The following is a 12,576-nucleotide window of genomic DNA, read 5'->3' as shown; positions in this document are numbered from 1 at the left end:
GGGCAGGATCCCCTGGGAGAATAACATGAGGGGGGAAAGGAGTCCAGGAGAGCTGACTGTATTTTAAAGAATCCTTATTGAGGTTAAAGGGACAAACCATCCCGATGTGTAGAAAGAATAGTAAATATGGCAGGCAACGATCTTGGCTTCACAGTGAAATCCTTGCTGATCTTAAACATAAAAAAGAAGCTTACAAGAAGTGGAAGATTGGACAAATGACCAGGGAAGAGTATAAAAATATTGCTCGGGCATGCAGGAGTGAAATCAGGAAGGCCAAATCACACCTGGAGTTGCAGCTAGCAAGAGATGTTAAGAGTAACAAGAAGGGTTTCTTCAGGTATGTTAGCAACAAGAAGAAAGTCAAGGAAAGTGTGGGCCCCTTACTGAATGAGGGAGGCAATCTAGTGACAGAGGATGTGGAAAAAGCTAATGTACTCACGGCTTTTTTTGCCTCCGTCTTCACGAACAAGGTCAGCTCCCAGACTACTGCACTGGGCAGCACAACATGGGGAGGAGGTGACCAGCCCCCTGTGGAGAAAGAAGTGGTTTAAGACTATTTAGAAAAGCTGGACGAGCACAAGTCTATGGGGCTGGATGCGCTGCATCCGAGAGTGCTAAAGGAGTTGGCGGATGTGATTGCAGAGCCATTGGCCATTATCTTTGAAAACTCATGGCGATCGGGGGAGGTCCCGGATGACTGGAAAAAGGCTAATGTAGTGCCCATCTTTAAAAAAGGGAAGGAGGAGGATCCGGGGAACTACAGACCAGTCAGCCTTACCTCAGTCCCTGGAAAAATCATGGAGCAGGTCCTCAAGGAATCAATTCTGAAGCACTTAGAGGAGAGGAAAGTGATCAGGAACAGTCAGCATGGATTCACCAAGGGCAAGTCATGCCTGACTAATCTAATTGCCTTTTATGATGAGATAACTGGCTCTGTGGATGAGTGGAAAGCAGTGGACGTGTTGTTCCTTGACTTTAGCAAAGCTTTTGACACGGTCTCCCACAGTATTCTTGCCGGCAAGTTAAAGAAGTATGGGCTGGATGAATGGACTATAAGGTGGATAGAAAGTTAGCTAGATTGTCGGGCTCATTGGGTAGTGATCAATGGCTCCATGTCTAGTTGACATTGGAGTGCCCCAAGGGTCGGTTTTTGGGCCGGTTTTGTTCAATATCTTCATAAATGATCTGGAGGATGATGTGGATTGCACCCTCAGCAAGTTTGCAGGTGACACTAAACTGGGAGGAGAGGGAGGGTAGGGATAGGATACAGAGGGACGTAGACAAATTAGAGGACTGGGCCAAAAGAAATCTGATGAGGTTCAACAAGGACAAGTGCAGGGTCCTGCACTTAGGACAGAAGAATCCCATGCACCGCTACAGACTAGGAACCGAAGGGCTAGACAGCAGTTCTGCAGAAAAGGACCTAGGGGTTACAGTGCACGAGAAACTGGATAAGAGTCAACAGTGTGCCACTGTTGCAAAGAAGGCCAATGGCATTTTGGGATGTATAAGTAAGGGCATTTCCAGCAGATCAAGGGACGTGATCGTTCCCCTCTATTCGACATTGGTGAGACCTCATCTGGAGTAGTGTGTCCAGTTTTGGGCCCCACACTTCAAGAAGGATGTGGAAAAATTGGAAAACATCCAGTGGAGGGCAAGAAAAATGATTAGGGGACTGGAATACATGACTTATGAGGAGAGGCTGAGGGAACTGGGATTGTTTAGTCTGCGAAAGAGAAGAATGAGGGGGGATTTGAAAGCTGCTTTCAACTACCTGAAAGGGGGTTTCAAAGAGGATGGATCCAGACTGTCCTCAGTGGTAGCAGATGACAGAACAAGGAGTAATGGTCTCAAGTTGCAGTGGGGAAGGTCTAGGATGGATATTAGGAAAAACTTTTTCACTAGGAGGGTGGTGAAGCACTGGAATGTGTTTCCTAGGGAGGTGGTGGAATCTTCTTCCTTAGAAGTTTTTAAGGTCAGGCTTGACAAAGCCCTGGCTGGGAAGATTTAGTTGGGGATTGGTCCTGCTTTGAGCAGGGAGTTGGACTAGATGACCTCCTGTAGTCCCTTCCAACCCTTATATTCTATGATTCTATTCTATGATTCTATGATTCCCTTCCCACCCCAACTCACCTCATCTCTGCCCTTCCCCACCAGCTCACTGCTGTCTGGGACAGCTGCAGTTGCCATCCATGTGCTAGCTACTCCTCCAGATCCCACCCTTGCCTACCCAGCTGCCCTATGAATTAGACCCCAAGTCTATTCTTACCTCTCTGGATAGATCAGGGATGGGCAAACTTTTTGGCCTGAGGGACACATCTGGGTATGGAAATTGTATGGTGGGCCATGAATGCCCGGTGGGGGAGGGGGACTTTATGGGGTGTAGCATGGGAGGGCTCTATAAGGGATGTTACCAAGGTGGGAGGAGGACACAGGGTATGGCGCTGGTGTGTGTGTGCGTGGGGCTATACAGGGGGGGTAATAGGGACTCCTCAGGGCCCTGCCGGCAGTGACACAAAGGCGGCCGTACCAGGCACTGCCACTGGCAGAAGCACCCTAGCTGGGAAGGGTGCGGCCCCTGGGCAGTTCTGAGGCTCTCGAGGGTGGGGCCGTAGGAGACCGGGAGGGGATTGGGCGTGCTGCCGCGTGGGTGATCCTGGAAACAACACGGTGAAGTCGCGCCTGCGCAATGTGGCTCTGCGTGCCGGAAGATGGTGCTCATCAAGGGAATTGTGAGTCAGGGGCTGGGGAGTGCCGGGCAGGCAGAGCAGGGCAAGCCCCTAACCCTGCTTCCCAGCAGGAGCTTGAGAGCTGGATAAGGACATCTGATGGGCCAGAAGCGGCCCATGGCCCATGGTTTGCCCACCGCTGGGATAGATTCTGCTCCCATTTCAGAGCCGAGAAACCTGCCCTGGTAACAGGACTTGCTAGAAGTATCACTTGGGTTGATCTAGATTTACCGGGGTGTAACTGCCTGCAGTCTCAGGGCTGCGATTGCAATGGAATTTCTCTGCATTTACCATAGTAGATTTTGGCCCACTGGCTTCAAAAGGAATTACTCTGATTTACACCAGCTGTAACTGAGTGCAGGATCGGGCCACTCCGTGGGGTTCCCCTGGATTTATCTGGCTCTAACCTGAGGGTTGTATTTGACCGTCCCGACTGAAATATTTTGGCCTTACTTCTGAGGCCCCCACTGCTTTCAGCTGTGGCCCCCCAGCCCAGACCTATTCCCACATGTCTCCTGGTGCTGGCAACACTGACTCAGCCCATTTCGAAGGGCCCTTCCTGCTTAGTCACCGACTGCTGGTGGCCACTGAGTGAGGCAGAAGCCAGTGGCAAAGTGGCTGGTTCCAGGAGACCGTGAAACATCATACACAGAAGGCCAAGATGACCAGGTAATTATAGTCGTCTCAACTTTTGGGCACCCAGTTTGCGACACCTTGAAAGGACCAGATTTCCGGGAAGGGCTGAGAACTCACCCTCTGAAAATCAGGTACCTTTAATGTACCTTGTTTTGGCACCCAAAAAGATTGAGGCACCCAAAATCACTTAGCCACTTCAGAAAACCCAGCTTAGGCTGGGTGTGAGCACTGGACAGGAGCAGCCGTTATGCCCCTGCAAAATGTTACCCAACCTGGATTCCCCCATTCCCACATCTGCTCTGGGAACACACACAAATAAAATAGGACTCTCGGGAAGCTGGCATCCATTAGCAAACATCAAACTCATGATTACAACGGAGACTGGAAATGACACAACTCGCTTTAGTGTCTTCACTCCAATGTGGCTTGTGTCTCCACAGAGGCCAAAGCCTGCAGATGACCTTCTGGGTGCCTGTGAAAAGCTGCTTAGACTTAAAATAAAATTAAAAAAACCCAACTACGGTTGTTTTCATAAATCCTTTGTAACCATCACTGAGAAACAAGCTGGAATTCCTCTTTTTTCCCTTCCCACATTGCCTCTGCTTTCACCTCGATCTGCTCTGTGCGTTGGATGTGTCCACAGGTGTCCACGGGTGAAGTCCCCTTGCTCGCCCTTGTATGTTTCACTGTCCTGGCTGTCACGGAGGCATCACTGTGGTAATGGAGCAAGTGCTGGAAACCAACCTGTATGAGCTCTGTCTCATGATGTGAGTGGAAAGAGGGCCTGGGAGATGGAGAGCAGGAGGATGAAGATCTAACATGGCCGACATTGCCCCACGTCCTGCCTTTTGTTTTTCATTATTGTATTTTTTTGATTCTGTCCATTATTATTTTTCTCCCTCTCGCCAGTTGCACTAGCTCAAAGTCTGAGTGCAAAATGCATGTTTGGCGTGAACTCAAAACAGACATTTGCTTTCCATCTTCCGGCACGATGCTATCTTGTCTCCAGTGATTCCAGGTATTCCAGTGCTATGTCGTAGCAGAAATGATACTGCTCCTTTAAGAAGAAGAAAAAAAAGAAATGCGTGAAGAGCTGAAGTACAGAGCTGCCCAGCATAAGCCACTTGTACTGCGCAAGAGGTTTTATTTATCTTAGAAGCCTATGAATAGAGCTGAGCAGGAACCAGACTTTGCAGTTTCACAATTTTGAAATTTCTGTGGCTCCAAAATAGAAGGAAAACAAGAAATTTCTAAATTTCCTGAAAAATGAAATTCTGGGGAAAAAAATGCTTCAGGTCTATCAAAACCTTTTGTTCCAATTTTGACTTTTTCCCATTAATTAATTTTATTATATTACTTAAGGTCAATTCAAAATGGAAAATCAAAATGTCCTGTTTTCAATAGGTTCAATCGTGATACTTCAACCTTATAGAAATGCTTTTTTTCATTTTTCTTCCCCGAAGAATGTTCATCATTGGTGACACGTTTCCACAAAACATTTCATGTTTGACAAAACTGGTATTTTCCAATGGAAAAACATTCCTTCCGAGCCTTTCCAACCAGCTCTGCGTATGCTGCGTGCTCTCAGCTATGAACTACCTACCTACATAGATCCAGACAGTGCTTTTGGGGAACACTCTCATAACATTACTATAGGTGCTGGAACTAGGGGTGCTGGGGGTGCTTCTGCACCCTCTGGCTTGAAGGGGTTTCTATCATATACAGTTTGGTTCAATGCCTCTCAGCACCCCACTACACAAATTGTTCCAGCCCCCCTGAACATTACCTGTTCATGAAAAAAAAATGCATTTGACACTGGTAAAAAAGTGCCTGGGGACAGACCTGGGGACTAAGGTCCTGGATTATCCACCCTGGACAATGGAAGCACAAGCATCCTACAAATCACCTGACCAATGCAGCTCAACCCTGACTCAGAAGACCTATATCTAGGGAAGAAAGGGGAATTCAGTCTCCGTGGTCCATTCATTTCTCAACCTCCCCACCAAGTCTGCCAACAAGGGAGCCAATTAATGCCAATTGTGGGCAGGCAGGGGTGCCACATGGAATTGGTTCCTCATTAGTGTCAATGGCAGCCCCCACTTGAGACAGGATGAGACACTAGGTCAGCCAGGCGCGGGGGTTTCTGCTGCCTCTCCTACACATCCGAGCCCACCCTTGCATGTACAAAGCAGGTGACTGCATGTGCCAACAGATGGGTGCATATATAAGCCCCACTAAGGCAGCTTAAGGGCCTGATCCTGGAAAACGGGCATCGGGGAGTCTTCCGTTCACATTCAAGGAAGTGAGCCCTAAACAAATTGCTCCCTGCAGCAAAGACTTACAACCTTCCTCTTGGTGCAATGGCTTGGATGCCTGCACGGTGAGCACAGCTGAGTCATTACAGCTCCCTTGGTACAGGTACAGTTAATTGTTGCCTGCATCAGTCTGGGTTTAGGGGGAGCAATTAAAGTACCCTTGTCTGCATATATTTTGTGGCCACGACTTAGGTCCTGTGTGAAAATTTCCCCTGGCTAGAATTGCTACCCTGTGCATTGATTTTTCTATATTTAGAAGATATACAGGATCTTATTTTCCCATTAGAGGAAGGACTAAAAATAACGAGTTCCTCTGAATGGGAGGATTTGTATGTATTTATTTAGCTAGGCCCTAAAGTTTACAAGTATCTTTCTGCCCTGGACATCTTGCACTCTAAGAGCATGGTCGTGCATGAATGCACCGAGTAAGGCATCAGCCCATGGTGATAGAGCAACCCTGGTGCCTTTAACAGAACGAGCCCCTTTTCCACTAGCAGAGCATGTGCCCATCAACTTCTCTGGTTCCCAACCCTATTAGGGACTCAACCAGAGGGCATCAGAGCTTGAATCATAGAATCTTAGAATATCAGGGTTGGAAGGGACCTCAGGAGGTCATCTAGTGCAACCCCCTGCTCAAATCAGGACCAACCCCAACTAAATCATCCCAGTCAGGGCTTTGTCAAGCCTGACCTTAGAAACCTCTAAGGACGGAGATTCCACCACCTCCCTAAGTAACCCATTCCAGGGCTTCACCACCCTCCTAGAGAAATTGTGTTTCCTAATATCCAACCTAGACCTCCCCCACTGCAACTTGAGACCATTACTCCTCATTCTGTCATCTGCCACCACTGAGAACAGCCGAGCTCCATCCTCTGTGAAACCCCCCTCCAGGTAGTTGAAGGCTGCTATCAAATCCCCCCTCACTCTTCTCTTCTGCAGACTAAATAACCCCAGTTCCCTCAGCCCTTCCTTGTAAGTCATATACCCCGGCCCCCTAATAATTTTCGTTGCCCTCCGCTGGACTCTCTCCAATTTGTCCACATCCCTTCTGTAGTGGGGGGACCAAAACTGGACGCAGTACATCACAAGCAGATGATAGCTGTGACTTTGGGAGGGGGATGAGCCTTGGGACCCTCTCAGAGCAACGAGGATCCTGTTTGCATGCAATTTCCTTTGCAGACACAAAGACAGGAAGGGGCACAAAATCCCCTGCACAGGAAATCTATGTGAGAGCGCTAAGTGCTTCTAAAGCACAATCCTCAAGTGAGCTCTGTGGGAAGCATCAGTGGGCCTACAAAAAGAATTCAATTAGCTGTGTGGAGGGGTGGGTACCACTAGGCTGGCCCACGTGTGGGGGGGGTCCGGGGGAAGGAAATCAAAGAGAGGAGGCAGCCGCAGAGATTAAAACCACAGAATGCTTTTGGATTAAGGAAAGGGATTGTTTCCTTTTATAAAAAGAAAAGGAGTACTTGTGGCACCTTAGAGACTATGTAAAAATAAACCCCCACAGGCAGCCAGTGGGGGGGTGGGGGAGGCCCACTGGGATCTGCAGCTGGTCTGAAGTGGAGCAGACCCCCTGACTTCAAAGAGGCTACCCCTATTTACCCCAGTGGGAGATCTGGCCCATAGTGTCTCCATTAGATTGAATTTCCTGGAGTAGACATTTCAGGTTCATTTAAGGCTGGGAAAAGACTGTGTTCTGATCCGAAATGCTGCTTTTTTGTAATACCTTTGCAATTTAGCCCAATGGGCTTGACTACTTCATGCCTGTCAACTGCACCTTTTTATTACTTGTTCTCACCCCGCCCAATCATGGTTTAATCCCTAATGCAAAGCACATCCCTCCCAAAGCCATTTCAGTTTTAAAGTGAGGGATTTTATAATCCAGGCAATGCAAACACGCTGGCCACCTTGCTTTGAAAAACGCAACAAACCCCTTGGATTCCTCTTGCAAAGTGATAAAACCCCCAGCTTGACCCCTATGTAGCTCTCACCCCAACTAGCTGTAGGTAGGTTGGCAACTGTCTAATGGCACAAAACCAAACACCCCTTCCCTGAGGCCGTGCCCCTGCTTGCTCAATTTCCCCCATCCTCACTCACTTTCACCAGGCTGGGGCAGGGGATTGGGGTGCAGGAGGGGGTGAGGGCTCCGGCTGGGGGTGGGGCCGGGGATGAGGGGTTTGGGGTACAGGAGAGGGCTCTGGCTGGGGTAGGGGGGTTGGGGTGAGGCGGGGGATGAGGACTCCAGCTGGGGGTGCAGGTTCTGGGATGGGGCTGGGGATGAGGGGTTTGGTGTGCAGGTGGGGGTGCGGTTCTGGCTGGGGGTGTGGGCTCTGGGGTGGGGCCAGGGATGAGGGATCTGAGGTGCAGGAGGGGGCTCTGGGCTGGGGTAGGGGGTTGTGGTGTGTGTGGGGGTGCGGGCTCTGGGAGGGAGTTTGGGTGTGGGAGGGGGCTCCAGGCTGGGGGTGCGGGCTCTGGGGTGGGGCCCGGGATGAGGGATCTGGGGTGCAGGAGGGGGCTCTGGGCTGGGGCAGGAGGTTTGAGTGTGGGAGGAGGTGCAGGGTCCTGGTAGCACTTACCACAGCTCCCAGGAAGCAGCCGCCAAGTCCCTGCAGACCCTAGGTGCATGGGTGGCCAGGGAGGCTCAGCGTGCTGCCCTCACGCCCGCAGGTTCCCGGCCAATGAGAGCTGCGGAGCTGGCCCTCAGGGAGGGCAGCGCATGGAGCCTCCCTGGCCACCCATGCATCTAGGGGCCACAGGGACTTGGCAGCCGCTTCCAGGAACCACATGGAGCTAGGGCAGGTAGGGAGCCTGCCTTAGCCCTGGGCCCCCACTGACAGTACCCTTTTCGACCCTTGCAGCAAGGTCATGCCGGTGGGGCACGCAATGCACTCTTCAAAATGGCATCCTCCCTGCCTAACACTGGACAAACGCACATCTGGTTTTATAACAGTACCAGACAAGGGCAAATCAGGACTGTCTTGCTTAAAACTGGACCAATGGCCTGCAATTCAACAGGGCCAAAGAAAACCTCCGGGAATGCAGTTGTTGTGCAGGACAAGCCTTGCCTTGGCTGCTCTTTACTCTGTAGTGAACTGGGTACAGTGTAGGTGAGAAACTGAGGGGACTGGCTAGAGACAAGCAAATCATGGCCAAGTGCTAGCTCAAGGGGTGTCTTCTCTGCTGTGGCCAGAGGAGTGGCCACACCCAAGCCGTCTCTGATCTGGCTAGCGCCAAGAACAGCCATGAGGCTGCAGCAGCACGGGACCTGTACAAGTCTGCCTGGGACCCTGGGTATGTACTGGAGTGGCTAGCCCACACTGCCGCAGCTTCACGGCTGTTGTGACTGGAGCTAGCTCGGGTATGTCTACATGGGTCGAAGCCACATCTCTGGTTGCTAAGGTTGCCAACTGGCTAATCACACAAACCCAAACACCCTTGCCCCGTCCCTGCACCGAGGCCCCACCCCTGCATCTTCTCTGAGGCCCCGCCCCGGTCACTCCATTTCCCCTCCTTCCATCACTCACTCTCCCCCACCCTCACTTGCTTTCACTGGGCTGGGGCAGGGGGTTAGGGTGCGGGCTTTGGGCTGGGGCCAAGGGGTTTGGAGTATGGGAAGGGGCTGAGCCTGGGGAAGGGGGTTGGGGTGCAGGAGGGGGCTCTGGGCTGGGGCAGGGGGTTGGGATGTAGGAGGGGGTGCAGGCTCTGGGAGGGAGTTTGGGTGCAGGAGGGGGCTTGGGGTGCTGGCTGTGGGATGGGCTCAGGGCTGGGGCAGGGGATTGGGGTGCAGGAGGGGGCTTGGGGTGCTGGCTGTGGGACGAGGCTCAGGACTGGGGCAGGGGGTTGGGGTGTGGGAGGGAGTGAGGAGTGTGGGCTCCGGCCAGGAGGTGCTTACCTCGGGTGGCTCCTGGTTGACGATGCAGTTGGGCTAAGGCAGACTCCCTGCCTGCCCTGGCCCTGCGCTGCTCCCAAAAATGGCCGGCACATACCTATGGCCCCTGGGGAGGGCAGGGGACTCCGCGCACTGCCTCTGCTTGCAGGCACCACCCCCAAAGCTCCCATTGGCCATCGTTCCCAGCCAATGGAAGCTGCGGAGTTGGTGCTGAGGGCAGGGGCAATGTGCAGAGATGCTTTTCCACCTCGCCCGCCTACCAGGGCCCACAGGGATGTGCTGGCTGCTTCCAGAAGCAACGTGGGGTCAGGGCAGGCAGGGAGCCTGCTTTAGCCCCGCTGTGCTGCCAGACTTTTAGTGGCCTAAAATCTCTCAGTTTGGCTTCAGTAACTGCCGGGAGATAGAACCTGATTCTGGGAGACTCCCAGTGAAACCAGGAGGGTTGGCAACCCTACTGGTTGCACCGTAAACATACCCTCCATTGCTGCACACAGCTCTGTGCACTTAACTCCTAATCTGCAGCACCCCCTGCTACTCTGGTCCTGGGATCGCATCCAGCTTTGCCAGTGCACCTCATTGCTCCTCATCAGCAGCCTCCATTCTTCCAGCCCCTCAAGTACACGCACCCAGAGCTCTGTGAAGTGTTCCCCTCCTAACCTACAGCCAGTCACGCCAAAGCCACCAGTGTCCTCCTTAAAGCAGCTTTAAATCCACCAAGCTGATCCCCATCACAGAATTCGGAGCTGAGGATTCCAGAAGGGGAAAGGCCCCAGGTGTGAGCTACCTGCACCACCTCCCAGGGTAATACATCCTGCATGGCTTTGTATGAGAGCCCAGACAGTGGCATATGGATGTCATGGGCACAAAACCCCATGGCCACATGCTGCTCATCTTACTCCACCCCACCTTCATCCAGCCTACTCAGATCACACGGCACTCTCAGCAATGTCCCGCTGAGCGTGTTTGAGAGGGGGCAGCTTCTGCTGGGGAATGGACGGCAGAAGGGAGGCCTCTGCCTGCCGCCCAGCCACAACACAGGCTGGCAGAAACAAAGGATCCACATAGGGCACAGAAGAGATCCAGAAAGAGACCAATGGCAAGGCAGGAGAGGGGAAGAGCTATAGTGAAGCCTGGTTGTTGTGTGAGTTGTAGCCCAATGCCGACAACAAAGATCTTAGGATTGAAGGCCAGAAGGGACCATAAGAACATCTAGTCTGACCTCCTGTATAGAACAGGCCACTCCATTTCACCCAGCTACCCCTGCGTTGAGCCCAATCACTTGGGTTTGGCTAAAGCATCTTCCAGAAAGGCATCAGGTCTTGATTTGCAGACATCAAATGATGGAGAATCCACCACTTCCTTTGGGAGTCTGTGCCAGTGGTTGATCACCCTCACTGTTAAAAAATTGTGCCTTACTTCTAACTTTGGAATTTGTCTGGCTTCAGTTTCCACCCATTGGTTCTTGTTCTGCCTTTCTTGGCTAGATTAACGAGCCCTGTAATATTGGTATTTGCTCCCTGAGAAGGTCCTGATATGCAGTGAAGTCCCCTCTCAATCTTCTCTTTGATAAACTAAACAGATTGAGCTCTCACTGTCAGGCATTTTTCCATACCTCAAATCATTTTGGTGGCTCTTTTTTGCACTCCCCCCTTCAAATTTTCCACACTCTTTTAAAATTGTGGACACTAGAACTGTATGCAGTTTCCAGCATCGGAGTTACCAATGCCATGTGCAGATATAAAATCACTGCCCTACTCCTACACGTCCAAGGATCACATCAGCCCTTTTTGCCACAGCATTGCACTGAGAGCTCATGGTGAGTTACTTATGACCCCCTCAACCCTTTGCAGTCACTGCTTTTCGGATACAGCCACCCATTCTGTAGGTGTGGCTGGCATTCCTTGTTCCAGATGGCCAACTTTACATCTGGCTGAATTAAAACACATTTTGTTTGAACAGGCCCAGTTTACCGAGCAATTCAGATCGCTCTGTAGGACTGCCCGTCCTCAACTTTGTTTATTGCTCTGCCTATCTTTGCATCATCCGCAAATTTTATCAGCTGTGATTTCACTTGATCACTCCCCACTGACAGCTACATCTTGAGACCTGTCAGTTAGCCAGTTCTTACTCCATTTAACATATGCTTTACTGACATTGGATAGTGCTAATTTTTCAATCAAAACATCAATGTGGGGGGAGGGATAGCTCACTGGTTTGAACACTGGCCTGTTAAACCCAGGGTTGTGAGTTCAATCCTTGAGGGGGCCATTTAGGGATCTGGGGCAAAAATTGGGGATTGGTCCTACTTTGAGCAGGGGGTTGGACTAGATGACCCCCTGAGGTCCCTTTCAACCCTTATATTCTATGATTCTAGAGTAAGTCAAAGGCCATACAAGAGTCTAAGTATATTACATCTATGCAGTTACCTTCCTCAACCAAACTCATAATCACCTCAACGAATTAAACCAAGACCTATTTTCCATAAAACCATATTGGCTGGTATTAATTATATTCCTCTCCTTTAATTCTTTATTAATTGAATCCCGTATCAATTTTTCCATTATTTTGCCTGGGACTGATGTCAAGCTAGTCAGCCTATAGCTATCTGGGTCATTCCACTTGCCCGTTTTGAATATTGGCACATTAGCACTCTTCCAGGTTTCTGGAGCTTCCCCAGTATTCCCAGACTTATTAAAAATTAACATCAGATATCTCCTCAGCCAACTCTTTTAGGACTCTTGGGTGCAAGTTATCCAAGCCTGCTTCTTTAAAAATGTTTATCCCTAGCAGATGTCTTTCAACATCCTCCTTGGTTACCAATGGACTGGAAATCATTCTCCTTCCCCAGACATCATTTTCATGTGCCACAAACACATAAACATGCTTCTTTCTTAATATAGAACAGAAATATTTACTGAACACATCTGCCTTTTCTGCATCATGATTAACAGTTTTACCATCTCCATCTAGTAATGGGTCTAAACCATTGTTAGGATTTCTTTTG

The 12,576-nt window shown here is 50.5% G+C and overlaps 1 protein-coding gene across 1 annotated transcript in view; it reads right to left on the bottom strand.

The window, feature by feature from the left end:
* Nucleotides 1-3,692: 3,692 nt before the first annotated feature.
* PTPRU (protein tyrosine phosphatase receptor type U) overlaps nt 3,693-12,576 on the bottom strand; it is a 313,843-nt gene continuing 304,959 nt past the window's right edge. The window contains 1 exon segment of the mRNA XM_043506197.1: nt 3,693-4,422. Within this exon segment, the coding sequence (XP_043362132.1) occupies nt 4,360-4,422 (63 nt within the window). The 3' untranslated portion in view covers nt 3,693-4,359.

Source organism: Dermochelys coriacea, chromosome 19 (assembly GCF_009764565.3).
Source record: "Dermochelys coriacea isolate rDerCor1 chromosome 19, rDerCor1.pri.v4, whole genome shotgun sequence".
In the NCBI taxonomy this organism is placed as follows: Eukaryota; Metazoa; Chordata; order Testudines; family Dermochelyidae; genus Dermochelys; species Dermochelys coriacea.
This window is presented reverse-complemented; position numbering and strand designations above follow the sequence as displayed.